The 24,032-nt window shown below is 36.1% G+C and overlaps 1 protein-coding gene across 2 annotated transcripts in view; it reads right to left on the bottom strand.

Moving 5' to 3' along the window:
• Positions 1-508: 508 nt before the first annotated feature.
• Positions 509-24,032, bottom strand: part of LOC132793501 (homeodomain-interacting protein kinase 2) — a 55,829-nt gene continuing 32,305 nt past the window's right edge. The window contains exons 1-10 of one of the 2 annotated variants that reach the window (XM_060803457.1): positions 17,228-17,327; positions 16,458-16,693; positions 16,071-16,391; positions 15,251-16,002; positions 13,553-14,149; positions 12,542-12,768; positions 11,997-12,479; positions 9,937-10,952; positions 8,642-8,999; positions 509-8,505 (exon numbers count right to left, since the gene is read on the bottom strand). In XM_060803457.1, the coding sequence (XP_060659440.1) occupies positions 8,856-8,999; positions 9,937-10,952; positions 11,997-12,479; positions 12,542-12,768; positions 13,553-14,149; positions 15,251-16,002; positions 16,071-16,391; positions 16,458-16,693; positions 17,228-17,324 (3,873 nt within the window). In that variant the 5' untranslated portion in view covers positions 17,325-17,327 and the 3' untranslated portion in view covers positions 509-8,505; positions 8,642-8,855. Of the gene's footprint in view, positions 8,506-8,641; positions 9,000-9,936; positions 10,953-11,996; positions 12,480-12,541; positions 12,769-13,552; positions 14,150-15,250; positions 16,003-16,070; positions 16,392-16,457; positions 16,694-17,227; positions 17,328-24,032 lie in introns of those variants that run through there. The other variant, XM_060803456.1, reaches the window with a different exon arrangement.

Genomic DNA, 24,032 nt, shown 5'->3' on the forward strand with positions numbered 1-24,032 from the left:
GCCAATTTGAAATTGCACCGCAAATTTAACATTTAACACTGCACGTGGTGTCCGCTTACAACAGCTAACTTTAACAGCTGTTATTTTAACATTAAACTGTTAAGTTAACATTTTAGGTATACAATATCGCGATTTGATCATTTCTTAACATGGTAACATTAAAAAAACGGAATTTTGAATACTTGCGAAAAATGAGTTTTGGCCACGAAAACGGGTCAAATTCAACATAGTGCAAAGTAACAAAGATATTTCATTTATGCTTTTATAATTTTGTATTCGGAGAAGTTTTCAAATGCTTTAAATTTTTACAAACCCTCAATTTTTAAACCCTTTAAAATAAAAAAGACATTTCGTTTATGCTTTTATAATTTTGTTTTATATTTCTGTTTTTTTTTTTTTATTTTTTTTTTTTTTTAGTTTGTTTTATATGTTTTGGTTTTTGTATTTTTATATTTTCCATATACATAATATATAGACATTTATTTTGTAATGTTTTTGTTTTTTGTGGTTGTTGTTGTTGTTGTTGTTGTCGTAGATTACTACACGTTTATCCTTTTAGGCATATGTACGAGTATCATTAAATTTTGTATGCGTCTTCTTCTTTGATTCATTTATTCGCGCATTCGAATTGGTGTAATTGTGAGTGTATATGTACTTGTTTCACTTTACTATGTGTACGTATGTGTGTGTGTGTGAGTGTGTTAGTTATGCTTATACGAATATTGGCATTTTGCGCCGTCTACATTCAATTATACTTAGTTAAGTTTTCCATTTTATTCTCTTTTTCTTTTGTATATACTCTTTAAAGTGTAAAGACACTAAATTTCACAATTTTCGTTTGTTTTCTTTTTTCTTTTTCTTTTTGAATTTTTGTTCTCTAATCGCTACAAAAAAACGCTCTCGATCTGCCATAGAGAAGGATCGTATTGGAGCGGAGGGTTTATCATGCCAGAGTTTTTGTATTTGCCGAAAACCAGTTACATATAGTGTAAGATTTGATGTGAGTTTTTGAGGACTGCACCGTAAAGATTCGGTCTGTTTCTTCGAATCGAATTACGGAGCACAAAAAACGTATTTTTCTATGTGTCAAAGATGAGAATATGACAATGAGAATGTGTGTGTGTGTGTGTGTGTGTGTGTGAGTATGAATGTAAATAAAGAATTTACGAAAAATGTTTGTATTCGTATATATATATAATTAGTATATGTATTATAAAATCTCTAAACAGCCATAAAAGTCAAAAGTTCTTAATCATATTATCAATTATCTAAACGCGTTTAAGGTTTACCATTTAGTTTTTACCTTTTTTACCATTAGATTATCGTTAACGTTAGCTTTGAAATCGGAACTCGATTGTTATAGGTCTGTATTCGGGGTTCAGGTTGGGGTATGGGAACAGTTAAAGGGTTTTTGGGGGGAATAGATTCATTAATACAAATATTTTGCGGCTCATTGTGTTACAATTTGTTTGGTCTTGAGACGGTGTACTCCCAATTCGTATAATCGTAATCGTAATCGTAAGTACTCTCTATATATTGTATTTAATTAATTATCATTTCGTTTTGCTATCAAAGATTTCACAATTGTTTTTTTGTTTTAACATTGAATTAGTTGCTTAAAAAGGTACGCATATTATCTGGATAAGTTTAGGTATAACTCTTTGGTTAGTAGTACATACATAAACATACTTTTTACTTATTCATATTCATATTCCATATCCATATCATGTACAATGCTAAATGTATCGGTGTGCTTGGTTTTTGATATATTAAGTATTTCGTTAATCGTTTTTTCTTTAGATTAGATTAAGACTCTCTCGCTTTTTGCTCGCATTAAAAAGGACACCAAGTAAAAACATTCAGTACACATTGATAGATACAAAAAAATGTTAATTTGTTAAACATTTACGTTAGTTAAGTTGGTTTAGTGTGTGATTAGGTATAACACGGCACAAAAAATCTCTTCATTTCATATGTATGTTTTAAGGGGTTTTTTGCTGATGACGATCCAACAACTAAGTCTACACATAAGTATCTTTAAGGATCGCCAATCAGCATCGTTGGTGATCGAAATTATTTATTAATTAGGCGGAGGGGTTGAGGCTCAAGGGAATGTACAAGTTCAATCGTTTTTCGCCCCGATCTTTGCCCGGTAATTCGTTGTCTAACCCAAGCAGCTAAAAGCTAAATTCTAACTCTCGAAACTCGTTCCGTTTTAGGATTAACATCTTGTATCTTATGCTAAAAAGAGAGATACACAGATCCGTATAGATAGTACACACAATATGGATGATGATAAAGGTATTCTATGATGTGGTAGGTATTCAATACATATATGACTTGGTGCCCAAAGAAAGATCGTTATCCGTTATCAAATATCGGTTATCCTAACACTAAATACTTATGTGCGCGCTTTGATTATCTGTCTTTGGTATTATTTTCTTAAGATTCCTCGATTATACATATATAATTATCATAATAATAGAATGCCTGCTATATAAGGAGGAGTTCCTTTCCTTAACTACGATCTATTGGCTATTGTTAATCGATTTGAGTTCGCATATAAAAATACAATATTTAAATTCATTTCAATTTGTTTTCGTTTAGTTGTAACTGCGCAAGACGACACTAATACTATATAAAATACATACGCACTCACACACACGCACACACACATACACATTCGTATATAAAAAGCAAATCCCATTAAAGTGCCATCATCTATTTGCATTTTGTTTGTTTGTTACTTGACTATGACTCGTAAATATATATGTGTGTAATACATATTTGTTTGAATGACGTACACATACATATATCTAAGTGTATGTGTGCTACATTATCTTTCCATTTAAATCAGCAAAAAAGGTACGATCAATTTGTTAGACGCTTTTGTTTAAATTCAATATCGGTTTTTTAATCTTAGTTTATAATCGTGAGAATGCGTATGATTTCAGCTCTAGCTGCTCATTATCATATTAGTTATCATATTTTGTATTTTGTATTTTGTATATATATATCTCATTATAACGTATATTGTTAGGTAGGAAATATGCTAGTCTTATAAATTTCACACATCAACATTTTATCTTTTGGTTATGTTTAATCTTTTCGAAATATTTTGTATTTAATAAAATATAGTGTATATATTTATGTTTATAAATTTTACCTTTTTTTTTGTTGTTTCTTCTTGTTTCGTTCAATATGTATTTGTATTTTGCTTTCTTTCTTTGTGTATATGTATAAATATATCGTACTTAGAATTCATAATTTTGTTGTTAGTTATTTAAAAGATCTAATATCAATCCGAACCACAATTTCAAGTATTTTTCTTTTTTGTTATTTTCAGCTAGTTAAGTGGAATTGAAGTCAAAAGAAACACGAAGAGAGAGAGAGCTTCTATAATATGTATGTATGTATATATTTGTTTTTAATGTGTATAACCATTATATTTAATTTATTCTAATCAATTTACCCGTCGACTAAGTATTATCTAAGTGTCTAGAGAGCTGCATCGAATTCTGGAATTTTACATTTCCAGTTTATCCCTTTATTTCATATATTTTATTTTTATTTTTTTCGTTTTTGTTTTTATTTTGTGGTTGTTGTTAAACGAACAAAATCTAATTATGGACGGGTTCTTATCAATCTTGTTTGTCAGCGTCAATTGTTTATAATCGCTTCGATCCATGCATTTCATTATACGACGAATCCAGAAATTTTTATATTTTTTGTGTGTTGTGTTTCACTTTGGTTTTTTGTTGTTGTTTTTTTAAACACTAACTACTCGTAATTATTTTTTACTTATACGTGGCATTTACTTAATAAATTATTATTGGTATTTGTTGTTGTTGGTTGTTTTTTGTTGTTGCTGTTGTGGTTAATCTCATTGCTTGATAAATGCACATAACTTGCGTATGAAACACATTCAAAAGCGACACAAATTATTTATAAAAGCTCATTAATTGTTCGTCTTTGAATTGGTCAAACAACTTATATTATAATCGATCCAAATTTGATTTTAGCATAGCATACTTTCAGGATTGTATCCGTCTCGGATTTGTTTTTGGAGAGTGCTGGGATTTCTTTTTCTTTCTTTTTTGGAAATGATCAATTAACAATCTATTGGCAACTACAGAAACCTGATTTACCATTAACTAAATAATTAAATGTCTGTATTTAGCTGCAGCTAGAGCCTCGATAAGTCAAAGGAAAAGACTGGGGGGAAAATCCATAGTAATAATAATCATATTTCATACACTAATATTGCACAATATTCGTTTGATAAATATATATAATAGTATATTATTATTTAATTATTTGCCCCTATTTATTTGTTTTAAAATTAATTTGGTGGGATATATGTTGTATTTGTTCTTCATCATCTTGTTGTTGTTCTTGTTGATTTTGTTCAAACTTTTGATTAGCTTCTTTCATGACTACAAAAATGAAAAAAAAAATGATAAGAAAAAACCAAAAGATTTATGCTTTCGATAATAATAGATATATGTATTTATGGTTTTGGGTTTTGTTGAGGACATAAGTAAATATATATATTATAATTGTGTTTATGATAATAGTAAGTTATGCATGTATTGTGGCTATGTTTATATGGTATACAATATAAAAAAAGGTGCATCTGTTTTTGTGTGTGTGTGTTTAGAATACAAAGTAAAATTGCAAGTGTCAAAAAATAATTAAAAAGTAAAAGGCAAATCAACTATTTAATACATTGCAAAATATTGTACGATTGATCTGCTCAAATCAGATCTATATCCATATCGTTTTAGATTTTAAGTGTTTTCGATAATAGATTATATAGTTGGTATTATTATACATAGATAAGTTTTCTTTTTCCATTTTTTTGTAAATTGATTTTAAGGCTACACAGTTAAAACATTGTTGATTTTTAAAATGTAATTTTTGTCTCTTAAATACAAACGATATATATGTATGCATGTATATGTATATGTCTGTGTCTGTATGTGTGTATTTAAGTTTAGTTAGTGAATGTTATTTATTTCCATTTTTTCTTTTCTTCCTTTCTTTTTGTTTAAGTCTATTAACGTTTCGTTTTTGTTACATTTAAAGCGTTCTCGATTTTTTGTTTTTTTTTCTGTTTTCCGTTTTTGTTTGCTTCTCTAAAACATTGAGTAGAAATTGAAGTTTATTATCGTTAAACTTGATCAGTTAATCATATATATATATAATATACTTTAGTTAATTAATAGTAGTGTATACTTTATGTGTATATTTATAAAAGGAAAACAATCAAATAAACGACAAGTTCGCTTTTACATCAAACGCTTAGATTTACGACATATGTTTTTATCGCTTCAAGTTTCCTTATTTCATTTTGTTGTTGTTGTGGTTAATGGTCCATAAAATTTCTATAAAAAACACACACCTATAATAACCAACAATAAAAACTATAAAAGACGTGAAATTAAACAAAAGAGCAAGCAAATAAAATTTGTAGCAGCTGCTTATTTGGACTTCACCTTAACAGCTGCTAAAACAGAAATTTGTATTCTATATATTTATGTGTATATACCCATATCATATCTATAGCTAGATCGTTATCGCGTAATATATATGTATATATATGTATGTACGATTATTCGTATAGTCACAACACTAACGTTTCTTATTTACTGCCTAGTTAGCTGCTAATTAAACACGCTTTCGTTATTTATTCTCTACGACAAAAGGTTTTAAAAAAAATTGAAACGATTTCAAAGAAAAGTATACAATAAATGAAATAAAATTGTTGGTTTGCCTTTTTGTTTTTTGTTTAGTCATTTTGTTTTGTGTACTAAATAGTTAACATATATTAATTTTTGTTTGTTTATATTTAGTACATATACAATTACATATATATATGAGCCGCATTATAAGCGGTATCGATTACACATTATACATATAATTAATTTGTAGTTTGTAATTGTAATTATAATTTGTAATTTGTTGGTTTTGTTTTTTTTTTTATCGTTTTGTTGTTTTGTTAATTTCGTTACTGGCTAATTTACGACAAGGACAAAAATTCCGACACTTTCAATTTGTATTTGCATCGATTTTTAAAAACTACATCACAATAATTATATGCTAGACTTTCAAATAGATCTGTTTTGTTTTGCTTTTGTTTTTGCAATATAGTTGTATATATATATAAGATTTCTTCTTGTTTCGTGCACAGCTGATTAATTATCATATTCATATTCATGCGTTATACATATATTATTTAATTACAATAATAATAAAACGGATCTTTTGTTCACCATACAAACTGGTACATTGAAACGTGTGTGTGTGTGTATTTTTGGGATTTTCGTTTATCGATTAGATTGTTTTTTAGTATCATCATAATAGGAAGTGCCCACAATTCTAAACACTAACAAAAAAAAAAAGGTTTACAAAGACTTGACATGACGGGGAAAAAATGTGGAGAATTAGAGACAAAGTTTTACGACTAACTACAAAATACTTTAAGAAACCTAATTAACAAGAACATTATGCAATATGTATAGATATATATATATAGGTAGATAGTAGTATATCATTAAATATGTATTGTATGTGTAGCATATATCGCTATATATATATAATAGTCGTAATCATAATCATAATAGTAATAAGCAAGGGTTTATGCACTATATACACAAAGTATAAAATAAAATCTCTGCGTTTAGAAGTGTTTAAAAAAAAAACAGACGAAACAAAATATAAACGCACACACATACAGAGAAAATTAAACTATTGATTAGAAATTAGAAACACTTTTAAAAGCCTATAACTCTTTCAATTATTTGCTAGATTGCTTGCCATTTTTGTACTTTTTAGTGAACATTCTCATAATTCTTGTGATTTCCTTTTTTCATTTTTACTTAAACGCAGAGTCTGTTAGGGATATGAATACAGAAATTAAACCACAAAGCGACGATTAAGTTAACATCGAATTGTTTTATGTGTTTTTCTAAGTAATTCGCTTGACCTGACATTTTAAAATCCATTAATTATTTTAATAGTTAGTTATTACTAAATTACAATGCATCTAATTTTTCTTTCATTCTTACATGTTTCTTCTATTTCGTTTTTTGAGGGGGTGGGGGAGGAGTTCAGATCTATGAGAGTGCGTATGTGTGTGTGGCTGGTTTTGATATATATGTATGTTAAAAAAAAAAACAAGTATCTATGTATATTGTATTATTAGCTATAATATATCGCAATGTTCAGTTATCAGTTGTTTATCAGATATATCGCTACGGTTTATCGCTACAAATATTGTTATTCTTTATATAATATATATATATATATTTATGTAATGTATGCTTTGATTGCTAGTAAGGTTTTTGCGGTATCATATCATTGATTATCTCACTAAGTTATTTATTATTTATTCTTTAATATACAATATTGTTTGTTGTAAAAGGCAATTTGCATAACATTATTTGTTTGTTTTCTTCTTTTGTTGTTGCTGCTTCGTGTTTTCGATTTTTTTTCTTTTTCGTTTTGTTTTGTTTTGTTTTTTATGAGGTACTTGCTAAAAAGAGTCTAAAAAAAGTTCTATGCTTTTTGCACTAAGTATTTGTTGGTGTTTTTGTTTTGTTAATGTTACTGTTTGCATTACTTCTTGTTGTGTTATTTGTACAGAAACATGTTGCATTAATCATATAATTTGTTGCATTATTTATGTGTAGTATTAGATTAGTTGTAGTTGTAGTTGTATTAGGATTAGGTTGTACATTAATATGTAGGCTTGTAGTACTCTATATTGTAATCATATATATCTTTATATATATATCCGTATAATCTATAAGTATGCATGTACTTAGACGTTCTAATAAAAAATATACAACACACATAATGAAACGCTTTAGGTTTTTTTTGTTATTTTCGAAAATCCATACGAGTAATGTGTATAGAAAGTGTTCTTCTGAGTTTCCCTTTGCTTGTTGCAAGGTCCGAGTGTGTGTTGTGTTGTTGTTGTTGCTTATATTTGTATGTAGTAATTACATATGTGTGTGTGTTGTTATTATTGTTGTTTATGCACTTTACACTCCAAACTGCGTGTACAAAATGCTTGAAATTTAAATTAATTAAAAATGTTTGTTTACAATTTATGTAATTCGATGCATCGAATTATCGAATATAATCGACAATCTTCTTGTGGATTGACGAAATTAAAAAAAAAAGATAAACTTTTGCTGGCAAGCGGGTTGCGAGAAGAGTTTTGTTGCCTAACGTTTGCGACGACTTTGACTTTGACTGCGATTGCTGCTGCTGCCGGAAGTTGATGTTGTTCGTGCAGCGGCTGCTTCCAGCAACATGTTGTTGCTGCTGCTTCCACTACTATTGTTGTTGTTGTTGTTACTGTGTATGATGCTCTGTTGCATGAGCATCATAAACCACCAACACTGCGTTAACTGCAGCTGTTGCAACTGTTCCTGCTCCTGCTCCGTTGTGTTGGGATTGTCGTCGTCGCCACCATCAGCCGAGGCCATAAAAGATCTAAAGAGAACATCGGAAAAAAAGAAAACCTTGATTAGCAAAATCGATTGATTCGAGCAGCAGGGGGCGAAGAAAGTAAAGGCAAAAACTGAATTAAGCCTTAATTGGCCATCAATCTCTGGCATTTGCGACTCACTCGAGCGTCAATCAATCAATCAATCAATCAATGGAGTTCTAGTGTTGAGAAAGATGGTTGTTGGTTGTTGGTGTGTGGTCGGTCGTTGTTGTTGTTCTTGTTGTTGTTGTGTTCAATAGTGGTCGCTGTTGCCTCGCTTTGGCCTCTCCCTCTCTCTCTCTTTCTCTCTCTGTGTCTGTCTGGCATCCTCTCGTCAACCCGTTCACCCTGCAAGCTACTCAGCACCATACCATATATTAGTTGGCGCAAAGTGCGCCGCATGCTTGCTGGCAGCTACCTGGGCGGGACTCAACGGTCCAAACTGGCTGTATTGCGTCGGTATCTGGATGTGAGCCGGCAAAGGATGCGATGGTATAACCTGCAAGGCAGACACAAATAAATCACATTAGAAATATAAATAGAAAAATAGAACTACTTTTTTTCAATAATATTATTATACTAAGAACACTTCTGCTTTCAAAAGTTAGATAATATATTATTATATTACTGTATTTATATACTAAATCGTGATTATAAACAAAATTTATGAAAATTACAAAAGCCTAGTAAATACGTTACGTATACGTTATCAATTATATTGTAATAATAATGGTATATTACGTTCTATATTTTCACAAATTTAATAGTAAAATGAAAATGGTTAAAATAAATAATCGAAGGTACATTTTCCCATTAAAATCTTGTATATCTATATATCCTTTACATTATTGTTCTTTGTTTTATTATTAATCTGTAGAAGTATTGTAGAAAAGTCAACGTAAGTGTAATTCGTAACCATCGAAATTAAAGCTTCGAAAAGAAGTAGGGCTATGTACATTTTCGTCTGAGGTTCAACACTATTCAAAGTGAATCATGTTTTGAGTTTCGTTACTTCTTTACTCAAGGATTGGCATACATTGAAATATGCGGATGAAGGTATACTATACATAAGAATTTAAATTAATTATTAACTATTGATACGCATTGTTACATCATTGATCAAACTTGAATAAATATAACTTCTATATTAATATATTATTATAGATTTAAAGATGCGGACGGACTGAAGCTATGTAAAACTTTAAATGTCCTTCATTGTGATATTTAGTTCTTGAATAAAGATAACTTATCTAATTGAGAGAATATGATAAGAATTACATAAATCAAACAAATAACAGAATAATATTTTATTTATCGAACTTGAGTAAATAAACCTTTAATATTGGTATTTTAATATATGGAACTTCTAAGCTGCACATAGTATGATATTATAATATCAAATATATTTATAATTCAGTAATAATTTCATCGCTCACCTGTCGACTGGAGCTATTGTGTGCTGGCGGCGGTGCAACGACCGCTCGATTCGCATAGGCGTAAGTGGGCGCGGCCTGGGACACATAGACGGTGGGACGACGATACATGTCGCCCTGTGCGTAGATATCCGGCTGCAGCATCGCCGCAGCGGCTGTCGATGACGGTGAGCCGCCCAGCGGCGTACCCGCCTGATGATGATGATGGTGACTGTGGCTGCTGTGATGATGATGCGGCGGCGGTGCAGCTGCCGGCGCCTGAGACGGTGCCGCCACGCTCGCCGGCGGCGGTTGCGATGGCTGGCGATACACTTGAGGGGCGCCCCACGACGGCGGACCAACGCTGGCAGCCACGGCGGCAGCAGCCAAAGCGCTGATCGACGACGACGAACTCGAGCTGCTCTTGGAGTGCGCCAAAGGTGGAGCCACAGTTGGTGCCACATAGCTCACAGGGGCAACCGAAGGTGCCTCACGCTTAGGATGCGCCAGGGGCATGGCTGCTGAACCGCCACTTGAGCTGGCTGCCCAGCTGCTGCGCTTCGTATCGAGCTGTTGCTGCGGTGGCGGTGGCTGCTGCTGTGCGTACTCCGGATAGAATTCGGCGGGCTCCTGCTTGGTTGGTATATGCGGCAAGCTGGCCACCGGCTGTGGCTGCGATGGAGGCGGCGCCTGTTGCTGTGGCACCTGCTGCTGTTGCACTTGTTGTGGCTGCGGCTGATAGTTGCACTCGTTTTGGGCCATGGCCAGTATGCGTTTCTTTTGCGATTGTCCTGGCTCATATTTGATGCTCGGCTGCTGTTGCAGTTGCTGCTGTTGTTGTGGTTGCTGCTGCTGTGGTTGCTGCGGTTGATAGTGCGGTGTCTGCTGCGCTGGTTGCACTTGCTGTGGCTGCTGCTGTTGCTGATGATGTTGATGATGATGATGTTGCTGCTGTTGCTGATGCTTGGGACTGCTGGCGGCGACTGTTGTGGCGTTGGCAGCATGATGACGTCGACGTGCATCCTCCGGATCGTGATCACCTACGGTAACGCATGGAATTACTAGATGGACGTGCTGCGTTGGCTTATGACGACTGAGATGCGACTGAGACTGAGCTGGGCCAGGGACAGTGAGAGGGGCAGGGGCAACAGGGCCGGGGGCGGGAACTGAGACGGGGCCAGTTAGCTGGGAATGCTGGGAGAGGGAAAGATTGGCAGTGTTGGTGCCGTATTGTGTGCTTGTGGTGCTGGTCAAGGATAAGGCGGAGGCGGAAACGGAGGCGGAGACGGGGGCGGGGGCAGTGAGACTATGATGATGGTTATTATGGTTATGATGTGATGTTGGTTGGTTGGAAGTGGAAGCAGAATTGGAAGTGGTGTGATGACTGTTGTTGTTGCTGTTGTGGGAGCTGGGCTGCTGATAGCAATGCTGCTGCTGTTGTTGTTGCTGATGTAGTTGTTGCTGCTGCTGCTGCTGAGAGTCGAGCACAGCAGCAACAGCAAATCCATTGCCATTTCCATTTCCACTTCCGCTTCCGCCCAGCGACAACGACGTAGCAGTTGCTGCTGACGACGACGACGATGAAGACGACGACGACAGTTGATGTTGCTGCTGCTGTTGTTGTTGCTGTTGTTGTTGGTGATGATGATGATGATGATTTTTGCTACTGTTACTGCTACTGGGCAACGAAAGCGACGGCGGCGGTGGCAACTGCTGACTGCTACTGTTAATGTTACTGTTAACGTTACTGTTAATGTTACTGCTACTGTTATTGCTACTGCTATTATTGCTACTGTTGCCATTGCTGCCGTGCTGCTGCTGCTGCAGCTGTTGCTGCTGATGGTTTTGGTGGTGGTTGTGGTGGTGGTGGTGGTTTTGGTGGTGACTATGGTGACTATGATGGCTATGATGACCAGCTCCGCTGCCGACCAGCTGCTGATTATTACTGTTACTGTTATTATTAAGATTATTGCTACATTTGCTGCGATTATTATTGCTGCTGCTGTTGGCATTGGAGCTGCTGCCTGTGCTTGTTGCTGTGGTGCTTGTCGTGGTTGTTGTTGCTGTGGAACTGTGGGCATTACCATAATTAACCGCCTGCTGCTGCTGATGTTGCACATGTTGCAATGGCTGCGCGCTGCTGCGACAATTGCTGCTCGAATGCTGTTGATGTTGTTGCTGCTGCTGCTGTTGTTGCTGCATGAGGCTGCTGCTCGTTTGGGACTGCGCATGCGCACGCTGCTTTATTGGCTGCACTGCAGCACTGGTGGGCACATCGCCACCCTCATCCTCGCTGTCCGAAATGGTAATGACATCGCCCACAACCGCTGTCGGCGAGGGCGTGTCATGTATGGTGATCGTTGGTTGCTTCACGTGTGGCTGATGGGCATGCAAAGGTGGCGCATAGCCAGCGGAACCCACAGCGGAGCCGCCGCTGCACTGATTCACCACAATGTGATGACCGGCGGCATTGTAGGCGCTGCTGCCGCTGCTGCTGCCATGAGGGGCATGTGCCACAGGTGCGTGATTATGATGCGAACTCGAAGAGCTGCTCGAGTTGACAATGTCTGAAAGGGAAGATAGTGGATTAATAAGGTATTCCTTTAGGCACTTAATACTGGCAACTTACTGCTCGCTGAGCTGGCGGAACTTGCCACAACGGCGCCGGCAGCGCCAGCGCCATAGCCGCCGCCATAGTTGCAATTGTGATGCGCATGATACTGCGGCGAGACGTGTGTGGCACGCTGATAGCGCTGCTGATGCGGCGGCGAGCTCTCCTTGACGCGCTTCTTCACTGGCGACAGCTGCTGATGCTCCTTCTTCTCGTGACGCGGCACGCGATAAGAGTTGCCTTTGCTGTAAAGTTAATGAAACCATTTAATAAAATATTAAACAAGTTTGAAAACTCTGAGATACCCACTGCCTATTTTTAATAAAACGATATTTACCAAAATATACCAACAACATACCGCAAAATACTAAAATCTACAGAATGTCGGCTACTGATACATCCTACCTATTTTAATGGAAAGCCATATCTTTAAAATATTTCGAAAATATACTGCAAAAGTACTAAAATATACCGAAGGCTATATGATCTATTTATCGGTATGGCACTACATTCAAAATATACCATTTAGTACAAAATATACCAAGTTGTTATCCAAACGATATATCGGTATTGTATAAAATTTAAAATATAGCATTTGGTACAAAATATACCATGTCAGACAAGCCTTTTTTTTATTCAAACGTATTTCTTATATAACTTATTCCATCTTTATTTGGTCACAACCAGGAATAAACATGTTAGGGAGCTTCATTTGAGTGTGCTCGACTGTGAGATACCTGTTATCCCTTTTTTTCATTAAAAGCCTAACAGGTGCGGTATTATTCTTAAAATATATCAAATTGTAGTATATTAATTCGGTATATTTAAATAATGAATATAGTACAAAATATACCAGATAGCCAAGGCGACTATGACTTGACTGCAATATACGTTTCCCAAACAACTTCTACAAATTTTGATCTGATCGCAACCAAAAATAAAAAATACTGTAGTTCTATTCTCTATTCCTGAGAAACTAATAATATCCTATGGGTAGCGGGTATAATAATTAACTCTTATGATACTCACGCTAGGTGATGCGCCGGCGACTCCTTTTTGAGATCGTTGCGTGGCAAGTTGAGATGATGCTTCGGATAAATTTCCTCCACGTTGAACAGCGGCGTCGAGTCCACGATCAATGAATGCGCTGGCGCATTTTGTGGCCACGACGGCACCAATGCCATCTGGCGTCCAGTTTGCGGCCATGCCACGCCGCTTGCCTGCACACGATTCGTGAGCAGCATGCGCTGCCCAGAGCTCGGCTCCACCATGGACACGGGCACCGGCACATTCACGTATTGCTGCGGCGGCACTTGTAATGGCGGTTGCATTGTGGCACTGCCCACAACCACATGCTTGGTGGGACTGGGCATCGCTTGGTACGATGGCGGACACAGTATATTGGACACCAGCTGATGCTGGAACGTATCGGTGCGTGCTTGAGGATACTGCCGTGCCACATTACGTCCCCCGTAGATCTGATAGAGTCCCTCGTATGCTAAAGTTGGTCGCCCATCGCGTACCAAGCGTTGCACTTGGCTGGTCAGCTGGTTGTTGATAGTGAAGGTCATGTTGTCGGTGCTGCTCGGCACAAAGTTGGTCACCAGCGTGGGAGCGGGTTGCACTCTGCAAAGGGGAGAAGCATAATTAATAAATTATTAAGGAAATATGATCGAAAATTTATTGGGAAGTAATTAAGTTACTTAGTTGTTTAAATAGTAACAGAATATTTAAAACATTTAATAATGAGTCTTTTAAATAGTCAAAATTGCTATTAACTATAGATACTTGTTACAATATTGACAGAAGATATTCATTATATAAAGAGACTTTAAAATAGTCAAACTTCATATTCACATACTTGTCGAAATAGTAACAGAATATATAACACTTTATATAAAAAGATTCTAAAACAGTTAAAAGATTTTAATTGCTTACATTGTTCACACTTTATAGTCGACTTTTACAAATTATAAAATAAAGCTTATAAGACTCTTTTTAACTATTTCAAAAAGCTCGTTAATACTCAAAGGTTTCACCATAATTGATATATTTTTTCTGTCAGCTGTGTATACTTTATATTAGTCTTCGGCTTGGTACAAAACAAAGCTTAAAGGACTCTTTTAAGAAGAGTTAGTCGTTTAATACGAATTAGAAATGACTAGTAAATATATTACAATTAAAAAATTATCTATAATATTTTGTTTTCATTATATATATGGTTAATATCTTTCATGTTTAGTTTCAGACACTAAAGTAAGTAAGATATTAAAACAGGTTAAAAAGTATAATAACTTTAATAAATATTACAGATTATTTAATAATACAATTTAAAAATAACAAAAGTGGGTTTACAAATGAAACATAATAAATAATATAAACATTTTAATTCTATTGTTTTTCCCTGACACAAACTGATTTGAATTGTATATAATTGATATCACATTTTAAATACAATAATGTTAGAAGCTGAAGTGTTTCAATTTAATAGTTTTACCAAATTTGAATAAAAACATAAATAAAATATATACAAGAACACTATGACAAAAGTTTGACATCCACAACTTAACTTTGTTAACTTCTTATAAAGCCTAGTATCTAGTATTCCTAGTATCATTTCTATTTAATTTAATGATGCTAAAAGGCTCATATTCAAGTTCATTAAAATTTCTCTCATTATGCTGCTTAAGAATCAAAAGAATTCCTATTTAATTTGCTGCTACTTACGTGTGGAAATCTCCGCGACGACACACCTCCATCATCTGGACAGAGGCCTTCACATTGTTGCAGTAGACATAATCAACCAGATGGGTGAGCCTCGTGAAGCTGTGATTCAACGCCTCCGTCGGCGTAAGACGACGCTCCTGATCGATGGTCAGCATGCGCTTGAGCAGATCAATGAATTCGCGTCGATCCGTTTTCTCGGCAAGCAGTTGGCCACCCTCCAGATCGGTGGGCACATTCACCTGGCCAATGTCGTCGAGACAATTGAAAATGTATTTGCGTGCCTCTTTGCTCTTCGTATTCGTCTCTGCCTCATGCTCCTCGGTGGTCTTCAGACGCCAAAAGGGATACGTCGAGTCGACGTCGCGGTAAAAGAACTTCGACGTCTTCGATGCGCTGTTCAGCATGTGCTCCGTGGGCAAACCTTGCGTTTGCGATATGTAGCGTATCTGATCGAACTCTGAGCTGCCCGGATACAGGGGCCAGCCAAGGAAAAGTTCGGCGACGACGCAGCCGAGAGACCACATATCGATGGCCTCGCAGAAGGGCAGACCCAAGATGATTTCGGGGGCGCGATAGTAGCGTGATTGCAGATACGTGTTGCAAACAGTTTTGCTGACATGCGAGGCGCTGCCAAAGTCGATGACCTTAACGCGATACGGCTGACGCACTGGATCAACCAGCATTATGTTCTCCGGCTTCAAATCGGCGTGAATCAGTCCCAGTTGCTTAAGCTTCAACAGGGCAGTCAGCACCTAAAATAAATGAGTATAAAATTATTTCAAAATTCTAAAAGAATATATACTAGTTTTTGACTACTCACCTGCTCTAAGATGGGTCGTATGTACTTGAGCGGCAGCGGCGAGAATTTGTTTTGCTTGAGAAAATCGTAGAGATTCTGCTCGAGCATCTCAAAGACCAGGCAGGTGTGATTCTTGTGCTGAAAGCACTCGAATGCACGCACAAAATTAAACTCATCGGCATTCTCCTGACTGAGCCGCGACAAAATTGATACCTCAATTTGTCCCTGTCGCGCATACGATGGATGATTCTTGAGAATCTTGATGGCAACGATTTCGGAGGTGCCGCGTTTCCAACATTTCACCACCTGGCCAAAGGTGCCGCGTCCCAGAAATTCCAGCACCTATTGAAGAACAGATTAATGTATTAGTTTATATGGTAAAAGTGGAAAGTTAATCACAAAACTCACCTCATATTCGGCGGAGAGCGAGTAGAGCACCTCGTGTTGGACCAGCTGATAGTCACCATCGGCGCCGCTGCTGGAACGTTTACTGGGGGGCTGCGTATTTGCATGCCCCCCGGATGTGGCGACCTTTGCGTGCGCCGTTTTGACTACGTTCTGGGCTGCCGCCTCCTGTGCCGCCTGGCCGTGACCAATTTCAACGCTGCCGCCGTTGTACGAGTCCACGCAGCCGCAATCGCAATCTAGAAAAATCGTATAAAAAAGAATTTCAATTAATTACCATTTCATTTTAATAGTTAAGCTCTTGGCTACCTCGCTTCAACAAGCGTCTTATCACTAAGGATATCATTATTAAATTAAATTTATTTTAAAGTTTTCTTTTTTTGTTTTGTGAAAAATTTTCCTGTCGCTGCTTCAGGCAATTTTCCCCCAACGTTTGCTGTGCTACTGAACCGACAGTTCGAATGCAATCGGACATTGTCTCATTCCAAAAGCAGCTAAAGACGTAGCTATATCTATAGATACGGCTACAGATACATTTGTATCTGTGTGTGATGCGTTGTCTTGTCAACGCCCTGACAAAGAGAAAAACGCGAAAATCATATTGCAGCAACGCGCATTTGGCCAATTCAAACAGTCAACCGCTTGACAACTCACAATCATAATAATAACAATAACAAATAAGAACAATAACAAAGCAATTTCAATGAGGAAGCGTCGTAGTAGCGAGTGTATCTACATATACATATCTACACATAGATACTTAATATATTTACCTATGCAAATGATGGCATATTGTTGCCGATATCCAAGAGCAATCATCTTGAATGCATTCGGTTTGAATCGTAGTGAATTGATAAATAAATATAACATTGAATGTTTGAGACGCCAACTTTGTTCAGTGTAGAAACATTCAACAATTATAGCAATAGTTACATTTTAGCTATATTTTACTTTGCATACCCGGAAAGCAAAGGGTGGAAATATATTACAACTTTGTACCGACAGGAAATGTTTGTAACAGGCGGAAGGAAGGTGACCTTCTGGAAATCTCATAAGTTGTTCAAGAAGTAAGTCATATGGGACTTAATTGCTTTGTTGACAGTCTGGTATCTTATGGGCTTTTTGGTATATTTTGAATGTAAAAGTATATCAACATATATGCGAAAAATAGCTTTCAGTATATTTTAGTACTTTTTCGTTAGTTATTTGGCATGATTTCATGATAATACCGCAGTGTAGTTGTAGTAGCACTATATCGATATACGAAATAGAACTTTCAGTATATTATAGTATTTTTTCGGTATATTTATTTTACATTTTAAGCAATAATACTGCTCTGTAGTATTATTAGTGGTATATAGATATACGAAATAGAACTTTCAGTATATTATAGTATTTTTTCGGTATATTTATTTGACATTTTAAGCAATAATACTGCTCTGTAGTAGTATTAGTAGTATATAAATATACGAAATATAAATTGCAGTATTTTTTAGTATTTTTGCGATATATTATTTTGACATTTTTAAGCAATACTACTGCTCTGTAGTAATAGTCTATAATAATTGTAGAAATCTATAGCTTCGGTAGAAGTACTAGTAGTAGTAATAGTATATTGATATACTAGATAGAACTATCAGTATATTTTAGTATTTTTTGGTATATTAACTTTGTATATTTTATTGGTAATACCGCGCTGTTTTTCTTTCATTTGTCTGTTGCTTTCTCACTTGTCAGTATTGTCTTAATGCCTCTGTTTATTAACATCTCCAACAACACTTAAATACGTAAGTCAATTTCATTAATTAACAAGATAACTTGAAATGTCATCTAATGCAGCATGTGCCGAATAAATTCAGTACTTATTACTTATTTAATCAAAGTAATTTAAGCTTCGAATTCCCCCACGTAAAAGTAGACTTTCAAAATACATTTTCCTATCACAATGTCTGGAATGATAATTAATAAATAAAGTGTAAGTCTTTCCCTCTGCGCAGGAATTTCAAGAAACGCACATTTCTTAATCATAAAAGCGACATACAATCTGCCCTCGAGGAATGAGCCTGCGTTCACATTTCAACTCACTCCGAGTTGAGGATGAATTGGGAAATGGAAACCTTTCAATCAGAACAATACTCCTAATGAAGTGCGTCTGTCAATGGCCTTTCATATGCATCAATTTGTGCTTTGACAGCTAAATTTAGAACTGGTTAAGTAGCTGCCTTTTCACCTTCCTTTCACCCTGCCGCATTACATAATTTAATTAATTTGCGTCACAGAGGACATTCAATACGAAATGCGAAAAAGATATAAAAATAGCGCACAGGACAACAACACAGAGAAAACACAGAGAGAAACACGGAAAAAATAATAATAAAAAGGCAGCCAAACCCACGCGCTTACTCGGAAATTATATGGCAACGATGTGAATGGAGGTGGGGCATTGAAGGTCGTTATCGTGTGGCAAGCAAACCTGACCGACCGCCGATGCCGGTGGCACACACACACACACATAAAGCGTGCCGAACAAAACGCTGGTCAGTTGTAATCAAAACTAAAATTAAGGACACACGCGACGCCAGAGCACTTAAACTACGAATACGAATGAAAAGAGGTAAGATATAGTTTCAGGAGGAGTTTGGATGTGAGTCGAAATTTATGGCAGAGCGAATGAAAACTAAATGCAATAAATTATGCAAAACCCGATGAGCAAATGCCACAAAACATCGAAACGCTAAAAAACGAAATTGAAAGGTAACTTCAACAAAACGAGGAGCAAGTGACGACGGGGGGAGAGTGGGCAGGGAAGAGCTCAGGGAAGGTCAAACGTCGGACAAAGCTGTTGGCAATTGAGTCACATTCAAAGAAACATGTTAAGTTGTTCTAGCTAAGGATGATGAACTGCTTGATACCCTGTAAGAAGCAAGGCATTTGATGCTTGCATTCATTCTTGTTAAATAATCTAAGTGATTTAATTAAAATCGTCATAACATTTTAGCAGTATTTAGTAGAGTTTATATATATATATTAAACCTGATAACTATATCTTTTTTTTAATTTTAATTCACAACTGTAATATGGAGATAATAAAAGATAACGTATTTTATGAAATTCGAAAATTTGACATGAAAATAAGAATTGGAACAATATGCGCTACATTTTTCAATTTATGCAATTAGTAGTCTGTAATTTTATAGTTAAAATCAAAGCTACAGGAAGAAGAGAAGCCAAAGCTGCAAAAGTTTTCAACTGGTTTACATTTAGAACGCGTAGTATTCTAATGAAGTTGATATATATATTTTGTCTACCAGAATATACCGAAATATTTGATCAACTTTTCTTGCAAGTTGTTTTATAAACTCTCAACTTTTTAAAGGAATAGCTTTAATATTCACTGAGATATAGAAGTTTATATCTATGGACAGACAGAACGCCGGCAGATAAAACATTCAAACAACTACTGAACCAAACTTTCTTGACTGTTGCAAACAAATCCCCCTTCATTGGAGCATTTTTAATGAGCTTAGGGTATTTTATATTCATGGACGTCTAAGTACGTTAACTTGCAGGCTGCCGAGGAGCAGGCAGGCAAGCCAAGGACAACGCCAATGGCAAGGACTTAACGACGGTGCAAAAGCTCGATCACGTGGTCGTTTCACATGGCAAAGGCCAGCTTGCAACAATAGTTGTGGTAACACAAAAAAAAAAGAAATAAAAGCGTTGCACTTCATAACTGCGGCAACAAGTTACGACTCTTGCTTTGCCACACCCCGCTCTTCCCGCTCTCCCTCAGCAGTGTGTGCAACTCTAACGGTTTGACATTAATTTCCATATTTATTGTTAGGTTGCACAATAAAACGAATTCGCTTACGCAAATCTCAGCCACAGTCGTAGTTGCTGCAGCAGCCAACGTCAAACGTTGCAACGTGACGCAGTTTGGCAAACAAAACGAAGCCGCTTGTTGCATAAACCAAAAACTGAGGGGGCAACCAACTGTAAAGGCGGAACACCTCCAATGACATGCTAGATGGCAGGGTAAGGTCTGCAGTTGCCTCCGCTGCTGCCTCTGCCTCTCCATCTGCTGTGTGTGGGTGTTGCACGTAACACACAGCCTGACAAAGAAGGCAAAGCACACAGAGGCCTTGGGGCCAGACCAGCGTTTCACGTGGCAGCAGCAAGGACTCAAGGCTTAAAGCCTGATCCTGACGCAACACCAACTGTGCCACCAATATTTACAGCCAATTTGCAAAATGTGTGCGCAGGTAATAACTGCAGATTAAATGACAAAACTGGCGAACGCAACGCAACAAAACAACATTTATGGCCAGCATTTAAAATGCAGATTACAAAGAACTTTCAGTAAATTAATTTACAAAAAACCAAGTGTTACTTTTGCCATGTAAATGAGAACTAACTGAATAACGCCTTCATTTTGCAGCTTTTTGGCTTGAAAAAAGGGAATTCAAATTATCATGAATTAGAAAATGTAAGCTTCTAAAAAAGAAACGCTTTACTTAACTAGACTACAAATATTTAACGTAATGATAAGAACAACTATGCAAATTTTTAATGTAAATTTAGTTAAGCCAAGCTTTGGAATATAAAGATGAAAAAAAAAATGAACAATAGTAAATCTGAAACATGTAAATTAAAACTATACTAAATTTTTCCATTATTTATTTGAAATAGTGAAATTAATAGTATATTGTATAGTATATAAATTATAGTATATATAAATACTATACTATACTATATAAATATCCTAAATTACACTTATGTATTTCCATTATTTAATTTAAATAGTGTGTAGAATATACATAGTATAGTATATATTGTATATACTAGAATACATAGTGTGGTATATTGTACAAAATATATAGTAGAATACAGTATATTTAGCAATTAAAATACAAGATTCTAAATCACCATCCATTATTCATTCAAATAAATTATTGTGTATGAAAAATACACTTGGTAATTAAATTAAATGACTTCTAAGTCACTCATTTCTATTATTCATTTAAAAAGTAAATTTAAAAATATATTAAAATATACTGAAAATAAAGCCTACGCAAATAAATCAGAATTCATAGAATATTTCGCTAGGCAAATGATTCAAGTTTATTTTTGTATAAAGCATCCAGGGCTAATGAATCTAAAAAATACGAATTGTTGGGTTGCAATTTATGCGAATAAATCAGACTTTATAGAGTATTTCTCTAGCTTACCCCTTAACAACTTTTCTTTATATTATACTTTTATAAATTCGCACACATTTTCTAGCTATCAATTCAGGTCAAATAAGGGAAGAAATACTAACGTATTGTTGCTCTCTGCCAGTTATCGGTTTTAGCAAACTACGACAATAAGTATTATTGTGATACAACTGCGACTAAATGAAAAAGCTTTGAGGCTGAGAGTTATACAACAATATTTTCATAATAATTATTGTAATATAACAGCACAATGCTATAAGATAGCAACAATAACAACAGCTGCATGCTAATGGGATTAAATGCAATTAAATGCGCTTTTGATATTAACGTATAATAAATAAATATAAATGCATAATATAGACAGATTGTGACAAAGGCACGTGCCGACCTTTATAGTACTAAAAAAAACAACAACAACAAAACCCTAACCGCGTGGGATTTCCTATCAAGATTAAATACTATTTACAAACTGATAGAAAAAGAATCAATTTGGATAGGAAACAGAGGCGCGAGCAATTAAAGAGCAGGGGCGAAGAGAAAGTTTATTGTGAATAAACTTTGTGTGGCTAATTCACATGCAAAGCCAAGGCCAAAAAATGCAAATTGAATTTCATGTTGCATGTTGTTATTTTTGGTTGCAAACCGCAGCGGAAGTGAGGGAAGTTGTTGCCTTTAAAGAAATGCGATAAATACATTATTTTTCGTAAAGTATTAAACGGAAGCGGAAAGATATGCACGAAATGGGCTAAAGAGAAGCGAAAAGAAAGAAAAACGAAAAAATAAAGAAAACCGAAAACAATTTACAAAACAGAAGCAACAGGTTATATGGATGGTATCGTACTTAATAATGCCGTTGACTGCGACTAGAGCGCTGATTAATGGGCGCAAACAATAAACAAGGGAGACCGAAAAAAAACAACAAACAAAAAAAGAGAGAAGTAAACGGGGGCAAAAGCGTACACAATAGCTTGCAAGGAATGTTGACAGCGTTGCTGATTGGGGCGGGGCGAGGAGGAGAAGTGCAAGACTGGGGAGAGGGAAGATTGCCTGTTGGAAGTTGCGCAAATATTTGTCGTTGCAATGAGAGCAATGCACGCATAAGCATTTCCCACTTGTCGCGACGCACCTGACAACAGCAACAACAACATGAAACAACAACTCTCGCACAAGCCAGAAAAGTTCCATGCGAATGGAGCAATAAAGACAGCAACATGTAGAGCAACAATGTTGCTACATAATTGTGTTGCCAAAGAGCCAAAAGAGCGCACGCTCTCAAAATGGCAGCCTCAACAGCAACAACAACATTGACAACAAGAGAACGTGTGCAAGAACAACACAAGGGAGAAAGTTGCCGAACGAATGCTGCAGTCAAAGTAGACAGCAATAATTGAGGGAGCTGCACTTGTTGTTGTTGTCGTTGTCAGTTTTTGTATGTGCTTTAGTTGTTGCTGTAGTTTTTTGTTTGTGTTTTAGTTGTTGTTGAGCGAGTTATGTGCTTTTGCCTCTGCCATTGTTGTTGCTGTCTGACTCGAGACAAATGAATATTTCACGGGTTTGCTGCTGCATATTTAACACTGAACGCAAGCGCAGCATCATTTACATAATACAACAACGACAGGCAACAATACATCATGCTTTTGTTAGCTGCACACTTCAGCGAGCAGAACAGTTAGCAACAGAAGCAGCTACGTAAAAAAAACGTACAACAAAAAATGCCAAATAAAAAACTGGCACACATACGAAATGGTAAAATGGCAGGCAGGCAGGCAGCTTGGCAACAAGCGACGGTGGCAGCAGCATGTTGACGTTGCTGCAAAAATGTCGCCGATTGCCTTTCTAAAAAAAGAAGTAAACGCAACAGCAACAACTCATGCCTTTTATGTACTTTCACAACAACAAACTGAAATAAATACAACCAAATAAATAATAAAAACCAAAAAACCAGCTCAAACTTGAAAATCCAAAAAGGCGATTAAATGACAACACACACTCACATACGCACACACTCGCACCTAAGTAAAAAACCACAGAGTGCCAAAGATAGAGAGTAAAGAGTGCAGCAACCGCAACTTATCTTCGACTGCGGCAACAATGTTGCTAAACATTTTTGCATATCGGAAGTTCAGCCATTTTACTGCTGAGCTTTTCCCTCAACTCAAACTCAACTCAATAAAGACAGTCAAAAATGTATTTGCTGTTGTTGTTGTCGTGTTCATTTGTGTAATTGCATTGCACACTTGATTGCGCCTGCGACTGCTGTTAATGACACCAATAAACAACAGCAACAACAGCAGCTACGCACTCTCTCGCTCTCTCTCACACTCCCTTGTTTCAGCTCGATGTATTTTGTTTTTGTTTCGAT

This window comes from Drosophila nasuta, chromosome 3 (assembly GCF_023558535.2).
Source record: "Drosophila nasuta strain 15112-1781.00 chromosome 3, ASM2355853v1, whole genome shotgun sequence".
NCBI classification, from domain to species: domain Eukaryota; kingdom Metazoa; phylum Arthropoda; class Insecta; order Diptera; family Drosophilidae; genus Drosophila; species Drosophila nasuta.